This window comes from Aotus nancymaae, unplaced genomic scaffold, assembly GCF_030222135.1.
Source record: "Aotus nancymaae isolate 86718 unplaced genomic scaffold, 86718_ANA_hifiasm-v0.15.2.pri h1tg000002l, whole genome shotgun sequence".
In the NCBI taxonomy this organism is placed as follows: domain Eukaryota; kingdom Metazoa; phylum Chordata; class Mammalia; order Primates; family Aotidae; genus Aotus; species Aotus nancymaae.
The window spans coordinates 35,250,733-35,269,760 of NW_026988413.1; the positions used below are offsets into that span (position 1 = coordinate 35,250,733).

The following is a 19,028-nucleotide window of genomic DNA, read 5'->3' on the forward strand; positions in this document are numbered from 1 at the left end:
GAATGGTGCTTTAAGCGTTTGAATCCTCTTCCCCAACAAGAGTTTAGCCAGTGCACATCTTTTAGGATAACATAGAAACAAACATGGCAAAATGGAGCAGATTCTGTTTAGGTAACAGTTATGCTTTTGCTTTTTATTTGCATGATAGGGACAAAATAATAGAATTTTTGTAGTTCATCCTCAGGCCATTAAACTGCCTTTTGTCTGTGGAGGCCAAAGACAATGAGCATGGTCAAATTTTGAAAATCTTTTAGAAGACAGAATGTCACCACTGCATTCTTTAATCTTCCTGGTTTTTCAGTGTGTTTTTCAGAAAAATATTCTTCTCACACACCTGTAATCTTAGCACTTTGGGAAGTTGAGGTGGGGAGATCACTTGAGCTCAGGAGTTTGAGACCTGATTGGGCAAAATGACAAAATGCTGCTTTTACAAAAAATAAAAAAAAATAGTTGGACTTGGTGGCATGCACCAGTAGTCCCAGCTCCTCAGGAGGCTGGGGTGGGAGGATCGCTTGAGTCCAGAAGGTCAAGGCTTCAGTGAGCAATGATTGTACCACTGCACTCCAGCCTGGGAGACAGAGTGATACCCTGTCTCAAAAAATTAAACTAAAAATAAATAAAAAAGAAAAAGGAAGAGAAAAATATTCTTCTATAGCATGAGATTGTTAGCATCTCAGCCAGAATGCACTGACAGAATATTCAAATTATCTGAGCTATAAAGGATGAATATAAACTTTTAATTTCCATCAACTTTCAAGCAGGTTACTGTCTCCATTTCAACAATGCTTCTCTTCCTTGGCAACCATCTAGGTGGTCTACATTTAGATGCAGTGGACTTCTGCTTGAAAGTGTAGTGGTATAAAGAAAAATCTTTTGCTGCTTTGTGCGGTGGTGGAAACCAGGAAATGGTGAGATGGAGGCTCAAGAAATATATTTATTAGGTCTTCTGATTATGCTGTATTGATAAAATACAAAACAGTGGATAATGGGAGTAGCCCAATCAGGTCATCTCTGAAGTTTCTGCTTTCCCAAATAAATAATTCAAATTCCTCTAGCAATTCCTCAGAGATGCTATATGCCAAATCCGTTGCTCAACTGTAAATGATTTTAAAGTTCAGTCTTTAGAGGTGAACTTGGCACAGGATAGCACTTGGTCAGAGTGACCCCTAGGTAGCCAATGTCCCTCTGCTTCTCAGGCTCCCCTTTCCCCCACAGGAATCTTTTGCCCAAAAGGGTTCTCTTCAAAATTACACTCCGTTCATCTTATTTACTAAATGTATGGAATTTAGCCAGTTATTGGGAGAAAAACAATGTGAATTAAATTCACTCATATCATAAATGTGTAATAGCTCCAACCCTCTCAAAGGTATTAGCATCTTAAGAGAGCCTGGAGGTTAATTTAAGTGATTTAAATAATTGAAAGGATTTCAAACAGTAGAATGCAGTAGAATTTTGGACACAGTGGGGAGTCATTTGGTAACAAAGCAAGAAAGCTTTTCATTTGCCCTGAATACCAGACACAGCTTTGTACAAAAGTATGAGTATCAATCTTACGCTTTGCAGTCCTCTTTATCCTTCCCAGATTCATATTTTGGAATCATGTATAATGCTACTTGCAAAATTACATTGCTGAAGAATATGTCTGCTATCTTGGTTTAGGAAAAAATATGCAGAGAAATCTTTTAGCTAATGCACAGTTGCAAAAAAATTATAGAATTGGTAAGCATAAAAGATACAAGTACCTATTTGAAACTCACCAGAAACAGCTGTCTCCCCACCTCTGCTTTTCGGTGAAAATGTGATCTCTCTACCCGTAGCACTTCCAGTTCCATAATTAAATTCAGTTGCATTGTTAATGTACTGTTGACATTAACTTGTATCTCATATACACAAGACTGGGAATACACACATACTAACTTGAAACAGCTGTTTGTAAAATTATTACAATATGGCATACTTCTTTTAACCATTATTTTCTTCTATTTAAACATGATTTGCATCTGTAAGCACTTATTATATGCAAACTTAAAGGAAGATTTATAACATAAAAATGAATTTTGATGTTGCATTAATATTGCATTTGTTGATAGTATGGTAGAAAAAGAAAGCCAGTAGAAATATTTCTATGGATCGGAAGCCATGCCCTTTGGTCTATATGTTGGAAGGGCAGAGGCGGCATGAATATCTTCCCATATACTTTAGGCTCCGAAAACTCATGTCTCTGAATGGGGCAATCAGTATAGCTTCTTTCCTGGCTCCTCAATTTGTGGTGTCAAAATAGCAGACTCTTCCAGATAAGTTATGTGATACTCCCTGCTTCCTTTAATAATCCCATTTCTGGCGAGCTGATACCTGAAATTCCACAACTAAAAATGGCTTACTCTGCCCTCTCTTAAAACTGCAGTTCCCTTATAAGGGCTTGAGATATGGTTCATTTAGGCATGGGCTTAACTTCATCAAATCCTTTCCAGTTTTGATCGAGTCAGGGTAGAGAGAACATCTGCTCCTGCTGAGATAAGCGAGGTATAGGGTACAGCAAAGAGGAGGCCTGCAGCACCATAGCCCTGTGCAGACTGCAAGCCTCAGGGCCCAGCACTGGGTGTCAGCAGCTCCCTGAACTTCTAGCAGCCTCCCCACTGAGTCCAGGAGGACAACTTCCACATGCACCTGACATCTTTCCAACTACTTCTTTCATACCCCACCTCAATCCCGACTGCAAATATACTAAAAGCCACTGAATTTTATGCTTTGAATGAGTAAACTTCATGGTAGGTAAATTGTATCTCAATAAAACAGTTAAAAATAATACACATGCACAATGGGAAAAAACATTTGGTACTTGCTAAAGAGGGTATCAGGAAGTGATATTAATATAATTTCTAACATAGTGCTTTGTCAAAGCCTTTTAGGTAATTTCTATTTGGAGCACAATTTCTAACCCCAGAAAATATCGGAGTTTGTTGTGCATTTGTTTTTGGGTTTGTTTTTTCATTTTATAAAAATTCCTGAGTGTCTTTACTGTGCCAGGTAATTTGTTTCTAAACTGAGAATGCAAAGATTAAAACATAATAATCCTAAGTGAGAGAAAGCAGCCGAAAAAGACCACATATTGTGTGATCTTATTTATATGAAACGTCCAAGGTAGGCAAATCCATAGAAACAAAAAGCAGATTGGTGGTCACTGAAGTCTGGAGAGTGGAGGAGGGGAAGGTTGAAGTCTGCTATGTTTCTTTTTGGGATGATAACAAAAGTTCTAAAGTTAGATTATCATGATGACTGTAAAACTGTGAATATGCTAAAAACCACTTAATTTTACACTTTAAATGAGTGAACTTCATGTAGGTAAACTGTATCTCAATAAAACAGTTAAAAATTGTGCATATACACAATCAAACGAACAAAAAACTCAGTCTTTTCCACATGGCATTAATATCCTAGGGAGGACAAACTTAGACAAAGAGAAAAATGCGGGGTTGGAGTAAACAGGGAACGTTAAGGGAATGCAAAGAAATAATACTTTGATCAGTATATGAGGAATCAGAGGAAGATTCCTAGAGGAAATAGCATCTGAGCTAAGAAGTAGTGAACAGAGAAAAGAGCGTGAGAGAACAATGTTTGCTAAGCGCCTACTGTACATTAGAGGTTGGATAGTAGAAAGATGAATGGCTCAATAATTCATAGTAATAACATAGATGATTGTAGGTAATTATACTGTGAAAATGCAATGTTGGAGGTGGACACAGAAACAATCTAAGTCAAAAAGGGGAAATAAAAAGGGGTGGAGGCCAACTAGAAATTCGATTTGGAGGGAGGAAGCTATGAGCTGTAGGATGTGATTGTGCTGGATGTCCTCCACCCAGCAGATCCTCTGCCACAGCTTACAGGACTTACTCTTCCTCGTAACTGTAACTAACAATTGTGAGTTACCTCCCAGCCATACTGAGGGTCGTATGAGCCATACTGAGGGGATGACTTACTCCTCAGCTGCCCATCTCAGCATTTGCCGGTGAGAAGGGCCCATTATATCAGAGGACAGAGGCAGGGCATGTGGCAGGAGTCCCTACTAAGAGCGATTCCTGTAAGTGAACTTTACTGATCCATTTACTTTCATCAGGGCACAGAGTTGTCCTGCTTTCTTTCTTTCCCCGAGTTCTCTATAGTTTTAAAGGTTAGAGACTTCGTGCCTCCATGGTCCAACATATTCTAGCATCTTCTTATTTGGTGATTTCTGGCAGTTGGGTCACTTGTCACCTCTTAAGAAAAGCATCTGGCAGACGCCTCCCCTAACACGTCCCTCCCTGCTCCATCGCTGCTTGGCGGAGGCTGTGAAGCGCATTCCCCACATGTTCAGACGAGCACCTGGCAAAGACATCCAGAGATATAGAACCTGTTATACTAAAGGTTTTACATGCTGCTATAAATCAAAAATAAGGGTAATGTTTTAAAGGAACTAATTCGATGGCTCTAAGATGATTTGATACTTCTCCATCATCTATTTCGTTGTGTGTGTATATGTGTTTGTGTGCATACATTTTATCTGTACATACACACACATGTATATTTATACAGTATGGATGAGTTTTTGTTTAAAAATAATCCAGAATTCCTGTTTTCAAGTCCTTTATTTGACACAGACTCTTCCCAGACACAAACCAGGGAAGATTTGGCTTTGACCCAACAGTTTTGACTTTCTTGTCTGCAGAGGCAGCATAACAAGTCCATGATCAGTGGTGAAGGGAAGGCATTTATTTTCACTGTATTTAGTAACAGTTTACTAAAGATGACTGCCCAGGGATGCTTCCATTGGAAGAGAAATCGACTTCAAGAAGCTCAGTACTTCAAAGACTTATGATGACCCCAGGAAAGAGAAAAACACCACATAAGCCAGTCACTCACTTTATGATTGCCCATTCTTCTGGGAAATAAGAACCTGAGATTCAATGCCTGTATCAGCCTCATCTCAGAGTCTATAAATAATTCATGGACGGTATCAATTTATTTATAGGATAGGTGGCCAAGAGAGAGTTCCGGCTGTTTACCAATAACATGGCCCTGGAAACTCCATCTTACTGAAATAATTCCTGTTCTTGGCAGGAATAACTTGAGCTAAGGGTGTATCCACACCCTTTTAAAAACATGCCATTGATTTTGCATAACTAATATGAACATTGAAATGGGTATTCTATAGAGGCAAACGTGAACAGAGATCAGTTTTTCCCCAGTGGGTATGCCCATGTGGTGGAAACCGATGAACCCAAATTTGTGCCATTTGATGACTAAACTCATTTTGGGGTACAAAGGCATTGTTTCAGTTTTCACTCATACTATTTTTAATTCAGACCAAATTTTATCTTATAAGTAGAAGAGTAGTTGCAAATAATTCCATGCCCTGCCAATGACATAGGCCCTGATTTTTAACAAAAGACTCATAAACTCCTTTTATGATATTGTAAAACTGGAGAGCCCATGCCCATTAAAACATAAGCTTCATGTTACATGTAATTAAGGCAAGAAGGAGAACATAAAAATGTAAGCTTTAAAATGTATCTTGGATTACATATTAAATGCACACAGAAAAATACTGTATAAGTCCCGTTTCAAAGGTAAAGGTAAGGACAAGCAGGAATGATCACAGTAGATGAATGAGCCCTTCAATGAAAAAAATTAGTAAAAAATGGGTTGCTAGTTCAAGTTCTTGAGTATATACTATATTGATGATTAGAGCATATTTTCTATTTTTTCTGATTTTAAATCAGAAAATATCATTAGAGTCACATTCACTTGCTATTTGGTTAATCTAAGTTGTAATTTTTGGTCCACTAAAGTTTGCTTTTTCTTTGGAAATTGGACCCTCCAATGTGATTTGAAGGCTGAGAAAAGGTTGAAGAGAGATGTCCAAGCACTGTCAAAGGTAGCAGGAAGGTGCTCATATATAGCCAGCCCCAAACCCAGTGGAGAAGCATTTCTCTTGGTATGAAGGCCTATGCACAGCTTCCTTTCAATCCTTCACTGACTGTGATGTATCTCATGGACTATCCTGGGTTGCATTACATTCAGTATTGGTTATATTACAAGTTACAACATACATTTGTTTCATTTTAGTGTCCTTAAATTGTTTTCTTAAATTCAAATTTATGATTTAATTTTAAAAGCATACCAATTAGGGACCAAATAAAAAATTTGAGACTGGAAAGAAAATTAAAATGTTTACCTTGATGCCATACACTGAAATTTCAATCAGGATATTTTGAACAGGGTTTATCATAAAAAAGAAAGTGGAAATACAATTGAACAAAATACATAAATAAATCACATACCATCATCCTTAAACTGTATAGTTAGTGCTAAAAGCTACATCTAATTGATGCGCTTCGCCAGCCAACCATAAAATAAGTACTATATAGTTGAGAATCAATTGAATACATTTTGTATTTATGAAACCATGTTACTTCTGAATTCTTAGGTACCAATAATCAATTGTAATTATTTTGCTTTTAAAACATATCTAAACAGTTTAATGGATTTCACAGGAATTACCCTTTCATATTATAAAAAGTATATATATTTTTATTTTATATAATAAAATGAGTCATGTGATGCTACACATAAATCACCTAAGAAGACATGTTGGTTAGAGATATTAAATGTCTATTCATATCTAATCTACAATGCAGTATTTTTCCCAGATGAATTACAAAAAGGGCTAGAAAAAACGTCTTTGAAAAACAGAATTTTTAAAAAGTCCTCTGCAGAGAGTGCTACAGACTTGGAAGAAAACATCACTCAACATAAATCAAATCTAAAACCTAAGCTACCTAAATAGTACTACGCTGTAGGAATTCTTTTATGGTGTTTTCCCAGAAGTGACAGTTTTTATTTTGCCACTACTATTAGTTGGTTTTAAGTAATTATTTTTATTTACCTTGCAAATAGACTTACACAATTTAAATACTCTTGATAAGTTTTTACAGTAATATCTGATCATGTATCTAGTGTGTTAAAGCATAGTGATCTGATGTTTAATAGGGCCATAAAAGAAATTCTTTACATTTCAGTAAACGTAAAGAAAACACATGGGATACCATTTTAGAAGGACTGCGTGGTATATATGAATTAGAAAAAAAATGAGTTCTACATCCCCCTACACCAAGTGAATGAATCATAAAAGAAATATGAAGTTGATAATAGCAGTTACTGCAGCAATAAAAACATGATAAAAGGCTTTTTGACAGTATGAAACCTTGGAAGTTGTGCCAAATACAAAATCTTGTTTGTAGGTGCTGGCAATATCCTGTTGTCTTTAGTAGGTCTTTGGGGGTTCCTGACAACTTCTGGTTCATCCCCTTAAGCTGAAGCGATCTATTAAAATGCCTTAGTTTCTAAGAGCAATAAAAATCATTTTATGTACACATTAAAAAAAAAACTACAGTAGCATTTGGAGAGCAATTAGTCCTTGATCCACTCAAAATGGAATTTGCTATGCTATCACTTTGTGCTTGAACACATATGTATTTTTGAAGTTATCAGTTTATATGAGCTTACTTGGTCATTTTTGTTCATTTTAAATACAATAATAGCCACTGGTCTTGATGAATCTGGGGGTTTTTTATGAGAGAATAATTCAGGTAAGTTTTAGATAAAGACAGTTGTTTCAGCATTTACTCACATGAAGGACCCCTTTGGAAAATACTTCATAAAATTCTGACCCTGATTAAGTATCTAGGCTCTTAATCTCACCACTATATTAGACACCCCTTCCCGCTCTACCAAAGCATTTTACCTTTGAAACAACTCTTATTGGGTTACACAATTTTGAGCCATTTCTATATTTCTTCTTGGATTTGTTCAGTGAAAGGAAACTAAAAGAAGACATTTCAAATACAGAATATTATTAGTTTTTTTCCTCCATAAGCATCATGCGGGGTGAAATATTTTGATCTCAAAAATCAGTAATTTCTTCCAACAAATTCTTAAGTAGGAATCACTGCTCTATAGAGAAGACTTCTAGGCACATGGGCAAACAACACAAGGAAGATTTAATCACTCAAATGTAAACCCAACCAGCAGGCAAATGTGAGCCTTTCTTTTTCCTGTCTGTGCAGGATCTTATCTACCTACTTGGGTGGCTGGCAAATAGTAAACTGTGCCTTTAACACACACACACACACACACACACACACACGCCCACCCACACACAAGATCAACAGTGATGCTTGCAAATGTTTATGCAGTTATTCTTGACTTTTAATGTTGTAAATGTTTTCTTTAGTTTAGTTTGGATTGGATTCTAATAAATTCTTACCAAAATAATACATTTCCTGTAACTTTTACACCTAAAAATATGCTAAAATGCCTACTCCCATTTTTTCTCCCATTGAAATTAGGAACTTGCTAAATACATACAAACACATAAGTATACGCATATGCATACACCTAGGTAAAATAAAATGCAGTTTCAGTTAAGAACCAATAAAAATGATTCCTAGCATTTAAGTGTCTTCTTCTTCTTAATGTTTTTAAAAAGCTTGTCACTAGAATATATTATCTCCAAACACTTTGGTCATTGCATAGTGAGGAGTTCATCTGATTACAAACTTAGAGAATATTAAGCTTAGAAGGAACAATATAGTTAATCCTGTTTAACCACACTATAATACTTGAATCCACATGATAATATCCCTGCCAAGTGGTCACTGTTTGCATAATTGTACATCTTCAGTAAAAAAGAAAATAAAAGATACTCTGTGAACACAGACTATTACTAGTAAGACATTTATTAATGATATTATTACAATTGTTTCTAAAGTCCATTATTATTTCAGCAGTGAAGAGGTACATACCAGACTAACCTCAGTCAGATGATTATGGTTAGGTCAAAAGAAAATTACAAGAAATACTGGTGGTAATACTGCTACAGAGTACACAATATGTTAAAACATGATGGAAAGGCTGCACACATTGGTAACATTTTGTGTCATTTAAAAAAATCACTGAAAACCTAAAAACGACCTTTGCATTTAAGTGTATACTAGAAAAGTCTTTTATTTTTAAAGTTAATTCTGCATCATTCTCCCAAAAAAACTATCTGTAAGATGCAGATTTGTATTGTTTATATCAAGTGATATTTGCATTTATGTAAATATAATTTAAGACAGTTAAATATAAATTCATGTTTATCTTCATATAAAAATATATATAAAAATAGAGTATTTAAAGGAGGTGGATATTCATACAAAAGAATTGATCAATCAAAATAGGTGTTTTTTTCTAGTATGGTAGTGAAATTGAGGTATTTGTACATTTGGTAATTTCAGCCATGTATTGAATTAAACCTATCAGCTTCCCGCTTACCCCAAAAAAGACAAACCTTTAAAATCCTGTAACTCTGTGATGTTGTCTCACAACAAAGCATTTGTATAATAAATTTACCATTTTGAGCCTAAACAGATAGAAGAGATACATATAATACATACCTAATTCTTACTACTAGATACATATAATACATACCTAATTCTAGTAGTAAGAATTAGGTATGTATTATATGTATGCCACAGTTTTAATTAAAATAAAAATTTTATGTCTACTCTAAATTTGGATTGGATACAGTTGCTCAGGAAAATCATAATATAGATTCTAGTAACGTAATACCACTTGTGGACATATGCAAATGCTTGATGGGAAAAAATGCCTTTGCATTTGCGAATGCATAACCCTTTGCAAAATATTTACATAAAATGCAATTGTAATTTTAAGTTACATAGGGCTGTAACGGCAAACACAAGATTTAAGTAATATCATCAATGAAACATAATAAAGTAATACATGAGGAACTACATTTTGTTTCTCACTTTAAAATCATGTATTTCATCAATTCAGACTGCAGTTACCCATCCAAGTTTACAGACAGGACAAGAGGGAATGTTTATGAAAAACACAAGAAGTGTAAAGTTAAATATATTGGTGTTTTAACTATAAAATACTTCACTTTATATCTCTCTCACAGAATCTCTTCAAATTCCCTGTGGAACATTCTTGCTCTTTTCCTTTCATTAATAAAATTTTTTAAAGTATAGGAAGACATGTTTTTCATAAGCATTAGATTCACAAAGCCTAAGCCATCATAAACACCACATTTTCTCTTGGTAATGAATGCAAGCACAACCTCTACTTGCCAGTGGAATGTAATTGGTTTTTCTCCTTTTCAATATTGATGTACCTATAGAGATGGTAAGACAAGACAAAAGAGCATTATCCTTTTTTTCACATAATTCAAGTGTTTACATTTCTCTTTATTATCACAATGCCATACTTGGCCCACAGTGGATCTGGTTAAAAATTATGTTTCAAGTAATGCTTTTCTAGGTATATATTTCACTGTGAAATGAACTGGTGTTCAAGGTCACATCTTGAATTCATAAAGCTGTAAGAAAAAGTGTTATCATTGCTTTGTTTTAGCTGCATGTGTACTGGTGTGCATACATGTGCTGGTGTGCACAAGCGTGTGTGGTCAATCCCAAATGTGTGTGATGCACAGTGCTTGGCTCCTAGACCATTGTCCAAGTGAGTAGCTTGTATCCAGCTCCAGATTCAGTTCTCCTGCAGGGAGCCTACATAGTCCTTTTACTTGTACACATCCTGCTGAGAAGGATTTCAGAACAAACCTGATTTATTGGACCTCTGACATGATATGGTGATTGAAAATTTGTTACAGTGCCTTGTTGTAGTTTGCTTTGATTGCTGAAATATCTTCCTACGATATGATTTCTTGATCTTTTCATTTTAATAAAGTGATATTCTTTGGATAATTTTGATTTCACTACCTGCAAATGAAGAGCAAGAAAATTGTGAGTCAAAATCAAGAACATCTGATCCCTGTATAACTAACTCTCAGACTTGAACATGCATCTCTGCCACACAGATGTTGCCAAAAGGGCATGAATATGACCTACATAACCAAGAATGGCCGTAACTTATGCTTCAAAAAAGACCAAGGTTAAAATTCAACTTTGTCACTTTTCTTACCTCATTGCAGCTGCCTCCAGTGCAACTAAGGAACAGTCTCAGATGATTTCTCTACCACTCTTCCCTCTCTCTCTCTCTCTCTCTCTCTCTCTCTCTCTCTGTGTGTGTGTGTGTGTGTGTGTGTGTGTCTGTTTTCAGACCAGGTGTACTAACATACAGTTTGACATAGCACCACAATAGGAAAGGCACTGATGTGCCTTTGCCGGGCCACTGATTCAAACATGGTGCCCTAAACCTGTCATGGCACTCTTCTATAAAATGGCAACTAAAACTATTTTCAGAGAAAAGAAAAAAATTTTTTCCATTGCAGACTTATAAGCTAACTCTTATTTTTAGTGGTTTTGTTGCTCTGGGCACTTAGTATGTTATGGAATCTGGAGAGCTGCCTATGCACTATTAAGCTAATAACTTTGTATATTTGGAGATATAAAGGTAGATTTCATTTTAGACTTAATTTTTTTTTTTGAATAGGAGGCTAAAGTAAATCCATCTTGGATGCCAATATGCCATGTTAACTTCTGATTAACCCCAATCCTGGGACAGTCTGTAAGATTTCCAGTATATCTATTGTTTCTTGTGTAAGAGCAGACTTATGTTATATCCTGCCCTTAGGTCAAAACAACCTTGAAGTTTTCATACTTCAGTCTTCCTACACATCCCTGTGAATCACCATTTTCCGATGGCATATAAGCCCTGGTCTGGGGCGACAATGGTGCAGGGATCCACCATCTTGTCTTGCTGCCACCTGAGACACAGACATAGCTTGTGTTTGTAAGTCCCTTTTAAATGTTACTTTAGAAGAAAATGGATTTGTTGGCCTGTCTTCAGCCTCTCAGCTTCCTGAACTTCTGAAGGTAGGTTTGCACAGGTCTGCCTACCACAGAGAACAGTGGTATTAAGAAGCATCATTCATAAGGCATAAAAGGGAATATAATAAAAAGTTTATTTCCTGTTTCTATTACTATTTCTATTTGCTAGTTCCCCACCACAAGCTACTAAATTCTCTCCCCAAATATATTGTTAGTTTCTTGTGATTTCATTCATGGTTACTTTACATATGTGTATATATCTATATCTATATCTATATCTATATCTATATCTACAGAGAGAGAGAGAGAGAGAAAGAGAGAGAGAGAGAGAGACATCCAAGCAAAGAGACTACATTTATAATCTACTTGTACATTTTACAAAATTTTTCCTGGTGAAATCATATAATTATCAACTTTAATTATTGGATTAATCAAACTCAGGCTGTTAGCACTAGAGAACAAAGGGAAGACAAAGAGAGAGATTGGGGAAAAGTTGGGAAGTAGAAAAAGAGAGGATGGAAAGGAGAGAAAGTACTGATAAGGATGTTTTGGGTGTCTTTATAAATGAATAACAAATAGGGAAGCTGGAAAAATAGCTGAATAGGAACAGCTCCAGTGTGCAGCTCCCAGTGAGATCAACACAGAAGGCAGGTGATTTCTGCATTTCCAACTGAGGCACCCAGTTCATCATTGGGACCAGCTGAGGTACCCAGTTCATCTCATTGGGACCCACTAGACAGTGGGTGCAGCCTATGGAGGGCAAGCAGAAGCAGGGTGGGGCATTGCCTCACCTGGGAAGAACAAGGAATCAGGAAACTCCCTCCCCTAGCCCAGGGAAGCCATGAGGGACTGTGCCATGAGGGTTGGTGCTATCCTGCCGAGATACTATGCTTTTTCCTTGGTCTTCACAAACCACAGACCAGAAGATTCCTTTGGGTGCCTACCACCAGGGCCCTGGGTTTCAAGCACAAAACTGGGTGGCCGTTTGGGCAGACACTGAACTAGCTGCAGGAGTTTATTTTTGTACCTTAATGGCAGCTGGAATGCCAGTGAGAAAGAACCATTCACTCCCCTGAAAGGGGGGCTGAAGCCAGGGAGCCGAGTGGTCTTACTCAGCAGATCCTACACCTATGGAGCCTAATAAGCTAAGATCCACTGGTTTGAAAGTCTGAAGTTGACCTGAGATGCTCCAGCTTGGTGGGGAGAGGGGAATCCACCATTATTGAGGTTTGAGTAGGCAGTTTTCCCCTCACAGTATAAACAAAGCCACCTGGAAGTTCAAACTGGGTGGAGCTCACCACAGCTTGGCAAAGCCACTGTAGCCAGACTGCCTCTCCAGATTTCTTTTCTCTGGGTGGGGCATCTCTGAAAGAAAGGCAGTAGTCCCAGTCAGGGGCTTATGGATAAAACTCCCATCTCCCTGGGACAGAGCACTGAGGGGAAGAGGCAGCTGTAGATGCAGCTTCAGCAGACTTAAATGTTTCTGCCTGCCAGCTCTGAAGAGAGCAGTGGATCTCCCAGCACAGTGCTCAAGCTCTGTTAAGGGACAGACTGCCTCCTCAAGTGGGTCCCTGACTCCCATGGCTCCTGACTGGGAGACATCTCCCAGCAGGGGTCGATAGACACCTCCCACAGCAGAACTCCACCTAGATTCTGGTGGGTACCCCTCTGGGACACAGCTTCCAGAGGAAGGAGCGGGCAGCAATCTTTGCTGTTCTGCAGCCTCTGCTGGTGATGCCCAGGCAAACAGGGTCTGGAGTGGACTTCCAGCAAACTCCACTAGACCTGTAGCAGAGGCTCCTGACTGTTAGAAGGAAAACTAACAAGCAGAAAGCAATAGCATCAACATCAACAAAAGGGAAGCTCATGTAAAAACCCCATCCAAAGGTCACCAACATCAAAGACAAAAGTTAGATAAATCCACAAAGATGAGGGAAAAAAAACTGTGCAAAAGGCTGAAAACTCCAAAAACCAGAATATCTTTTCTCCTTGAAAGGATCACAACTCTGTGCCAGCAAGGGAAAAAAACTGAATGGAGAATGAGTTTGACAAATTGACAGAAGTAGGCTTCAGAAGGTGGATAATGAAAAACTCCTTTGAGCTAAAGGAGCATGTTGTAACCCAATGCAAGGAAGCTAAGAACCTTGATAAAAGTTACAAGAACTGCTAACTAGAATAACCAGTTTTGAGAAGAACATAAATGACCTGATGGAGCTGAAAAACAGTATAAGAAACTTGTGAAGCATACACAAGTATTAATAGCTGAATTGATCAAGTGGAAGATAGGATATCAGAGATTGAAGATCAACTTAATGAAATAAAGAATGAAGACAAGATTAAAGAAAAAATAATGAAAAGGAATGAACAAAGACTCCAAGAAATATGGGACTATGTGAAAAGACCAAACCTATGTTTGATTGGTGTACCTGAAAGTTATGGGGAGAATGGAACCAAGTTGGAAAACACAATTTAGGATATAATCCAGGAGAACTTCCCCAACCTAGCAAGACAGGCCAACATTCAAATCAGGAAATATGGAAATACCACTTGACCCAGCAATCTCATTACTGCGTATATACCCAAAGGATTATAAATCATTCCACTATAAAGACACATATGTTTATTGCAGCACTGTTCAAAATAGCAAAGACTTGGAACCAACCCCAATGCCCAACAATGATAGACTGTATAAAGAAAATGGGGCATATATATACCATGAAATACTATGCAGCCATAAAAAAGAATGAGTTCATGTCCTTTGCAGGGACATGGATGAAGCTGGAAACCATCATTCTCAGCAAACTAACACAAGAACAGAAAACCAAACACCGCAAGTTCTTACTCATAGGTGAGAGTTGAACAATGAGAACACATGAACACAGGGAGGGGAATATCACACACTGGGGCCTGTTGGCGGGTGGGGGTCTAGGAGAGGGATAGCATTAGGAGAAATACCTGATGTAGATGATGGGTTGATGGATGCAGCACACCACTATGATATGTGAACCTGCACATTCTGCACATTGTATCCCAGAACTTAAAGTTTATATTTAAAAAACATTAGCCAGGTGTAGTGGTGCATGCCTGTAATCCCAGCTACTTGGGAGGTTGAGGCAGGGAAATTACTTGAACCTGGGAGGCAGAGGCTGCAGTGAGTCAAGATTGCACCACTGTGCTCCAGCCTGGGCAAGAGAGTGAGACTCTATCTCCAAAAACAAACAAACAAAAAACAACAAACATTGTAGGTAATGAGTGATGACAACTTTGTATGTAAATATATGTTAAATGTCAAATAAATACATGATTCAAAAAAAAGAAAAATGAACTATGGTACATTAAAGATGAGCATAAAATCTTAAAAAAAAAAAGAAACAGTCTAGAGAAATCAGCAGGTTGTAGTGAGGAATCGCTGTGGGCTGTAATTTCGAGCTCAGTTTGCAGTTAACTACTGATTAATATTCTAGGTCCCGGGGTTGAAATTTTCTACCGTGTACAGCTCTTTCCACTCTTATTTGGTTATATGGTAACTCTAAATACGAAAGGCAGGAGAGGTGCACCAATGCTTTCCTGAAAGTTTTGTCCATTTTAGAGGAGGTTTGTACTCACAGCAAAATTAGTGAACAGTCTTCAGGAAGTTTATTTAAGGAAACATTTAAGCATAAATATAACATTCAACCTTGAAATAATATTATCCCAGTGTTCTGAAGCCAAAATAAGTTAATTTTGTTTATACAATTTTAGATAGAATTCTGGCTTTTGCAAGTGTCTGATGGTCTGCATACTAATTATATGCAAAATAAAAAAGGGTCCATCTCAATGGAAAAGATTATAGTTCTTTAAATGTTATTTTAATATTTGTGTGATTTTAGGATTGAATTTAAGTTGCACTGCAAACAATGGATAATGCTGGTGTAGATGATTACAACAATCTTAAATGTGATCCATAAATGGGATATACAAAAACACAGACCTTCAGTGTATCTGCTGAAGCATATGGCTTCCATTTGGGAGTAGTGTCAGTATTTTGACAGATCTCAATGGGAAGGTTGATAATCTATTTCTATTTTTTGGAGATCCCTAAATTGATGTCTGAGAAAGGAAATCAGGATGATGGGGTCTCCTATAGCTTCTGAGGACCAGGCTAATCCTTCTATAGAGCCAATGCTTCCATATGTTCTTCAAGATGGAACCCTTCATGACCAGGCCAGTGATTGGCCTGACAACACTTAATTCACTTGGTTTCCCTTGAAAACTATTTTGTAGAAAAATGCAAAGATAATGTTTCCTAATCACTTTGTTAAGTCACTATCATCCTGATACTGAGTTCTATCTGTATATAGAGAATTAGTTCAATTTCGATTTGTCAAAATGTAGATGTAAAAATTCCTTCCAAAATGCTATTGTGAATTGAATCCAGGAGCATTAAAAACATCTGATAGTATTATATGCTATGTCATTAGCCTATACAATTTATTTCATGAATGCAAAATGTTTCAATATTATGACATATTTCATTATAGAAAATTACCAAACAATTATATGTAACTGTACGATTGTTTACCCTGAAAATCCAAGGAACACACTGAAAATTAATTAGATATTATAAAGTTAACATTTGAAAATTATATAGCTTTTCTGTAGTCTATCAATAATTAGTAAGAAATATATTAGGAAAAAGATCCCATTACGATACTGAAATAACTTCACTAAATTCAACAGTGATATATGAGATGCAGGTGAAAAATATATAAAAAGTTTAATGAATCATTAAAAGGCACATGAACAAATGCAGACATGTCATGTCAAATCTTCCCAAGTTAATTAAAGTGCTATTCCAATTGTAAATACAGAAGAATTTGGGGAAAACATGACAAAGAAATTCTAAAATACATCTTAAAGAATAAATGTAGGAAAATAGTTAAGACCATTTGGAAAGAAAAAAAAGTGATTAGAGGAGACTTTCAATACCAGGTATTCATTAGTCACTATGAATAGAGTCTACAATCACAACTCATTATGATTTAAGTCTACCATCAGCTGACTGGAGTGCTAGTGGTCACAAACTTGGTGCTTCCTCTCTGGTTCCTGGTAAACAAAGTATCATAGAGAGTCACCAGCATCACTGAAGGTTTCCTTGGCTTCCTTGCCAAAATTAAAATGTTGCTTCTCCAGGAAGACACCACAACCGTTGTGTGTGTGTGTGTATGTGTGTATGAGTGTGTGTGTGTGCGTGTGTGGTTGGAGAAGCTGGGGGTAATAAAAGGGTGGCACTCATGGTGGTGCTATTCATCCTTCCATGGTTTATAATCTTTAAATCCCAGGTGATATGGTTAGACTTCGTGTCCCTGCCCAAATCTTGAATTGTAATCCCTATAATCCCCATGTGTCAAGGGAGAGACCAGGTGGAGGTAATTGAATCATGGAAGTTGTTTCCTCCATGCTGTTTTCATGATAGTGAGTTCTCATGGGATTTAATTATTTTATAAGGGGTTCTTCCTCCTTCATTTGGCACTTCTTCCTGCCATCTTGTGAAGAAGGTGCCTGCTTCCCCCTTTGCCTTCTGTTTCCTGAGGCCTCCTCAGCCATGCTGAACTATGAGTCAATTAAACCTCTTTCCTTTATAAATTGTGCAGTCTCAGGAAGTCCTTTATAGCAGTATGAAAATGGACTAATACACTAAGTGTAGTTGGTGTTCTCTGAACACCTAGTGCTACTTCAAGGACACCACTTTTCCATCTGCAGCCTTCAATCCTGCTCTTTGTGGATGCATGTCATCCAGTGATAACTTTCTCTAACATCTCTCCATTGCTGCCATCCACCAACTTCTTGAGCACAGCTATAATCCTGTTATCATCCTAGATATTAACTGGATCTATAAAAATCAAATTTGATCAGCCACTCCTCTTATAACCCTTCAGAATCTCCCATGGGTAGGAGAAAACATGCCAGTGGAAAAGTAGTGTGTCTTCTAGGAGGATCCCAGGTTTGGACTGAGGGATTCAGTAATACTTAGGCCTGTGTAATGTACTGATAGGCAGGCATTCCTGCCATGCTTGTTTAATTAAGAGGCTGAGAAACCCCCTAGGGAAAGAACCCAGAGGCTGTGTCTTCTACTTAATTTCAGATGCAACTTGGCATGTCTCACATCTACAAAGGTGAGTGACATGATTTGTCCATATCCCCACCCAAATCTCATCTTGAATTGTAGTTCCTGTAATCCCCACGTCATGAGAGGGACTGGTAGGCGGAAATTGAATCATGGGGGCAGTCACCTCCATGCTGTTATCATGATAATGAGTGAGTTCTCTGGAGATTTGATGGTTTTATGAGGAGCATTTCCCCTCTTTGCCCTGCACTACTCCTTGCTGCCACCATGTGAAGAAAGATGTGTTTGCTAGGAAGCATGATTTTCCTCCATGCTTTTCTACCATGCTTTCCACAATGATTGGAAGTTTCATGAGGCTTTCCCAGCCATGCTGAACTGTGAATCAATTACACTTCTTTCCTTTACAAATCACCCAGTCTCAGGTATGTCCTTACAGTAGTGTGAGAACAGACTAATACAGTAAATTGGTACCTGGTAGTGGGGCACTGGTGTAAAGATACTCAAAATGTGAACATGACCTTGGAACTGGATCACAGGTAGAGGTTGGAATAGTTTGGAAGGCTCAGAAGAATATAGGAAAATGTTTGGAAATTCCTAGAGACTTGTTGAATGGCTTTGACCAAAATGCTGATAGTAACATGGACAATAAAGTCCAGGCTGAGGTGGTCTCAGAGGGAGATATGGAACTTGTTGGAAACTGAAGCAAAGGTGACTCTTGTTATCCTTTAGCAAAGAGACTGGTGGCATTTTGCCCCTGCCCTAGAGATCTGTGGAACTTTGAATTTGAGATAGATAATATAGGGTATATGGTAAAAGAAATTTTGAAGCAGCAAGTGTTCAAGAGGAAGCAGAGCTTAAAAATTTGGAAAATTTGCACCCTGATGATATGACAGAAAAGGAAAACACATTTTGGGGGAGAAATTTAAGCCAGCCACAGAGATTTGCATAAGTAATTAGGAACCAAATGTTAACCACAAAGACAATGGGGAAAATGTCTCCAGGGCATGTCAGAGACCTTCATGGCAGCCACTCTCATCACATGTCTGGAGGCCTAGGAAGGAAAAACGATTTAGTGGGCTAGGCCCAAAGCC

General features: G+C 37.5%; 1 protein-coding gene across 5 annotated transcripts in view; it reads right to left on the minus strand.

Annotated features, from left to right (window-relative positions):
• Positions 1-9,528: 9,528 nt before the first annotated feature.
• Positions 9,529-19,028, minus strand: part of CPED1 (cadherin like and PC-esterase domain containing 1) — a 313,055-nt gene continuing 303,555 nt past the window's right edge. For all 5 annotated transcript variants that reach the window (XM_064373989.1, XM_012474072.2, XM_064373978.1 and 2 more), the window contains one exon: positions 9,529-10,820. In XM_064373989.1, coding sequence (XP_064230059.1) covers positions 10,608-10,820 — 213 coding nt within the window. In that variant the 3' untranslated portion in view covers positions 9,529-10,607. The remainder of the gene's footprint in view (positions 10,821-19,028) is intronic.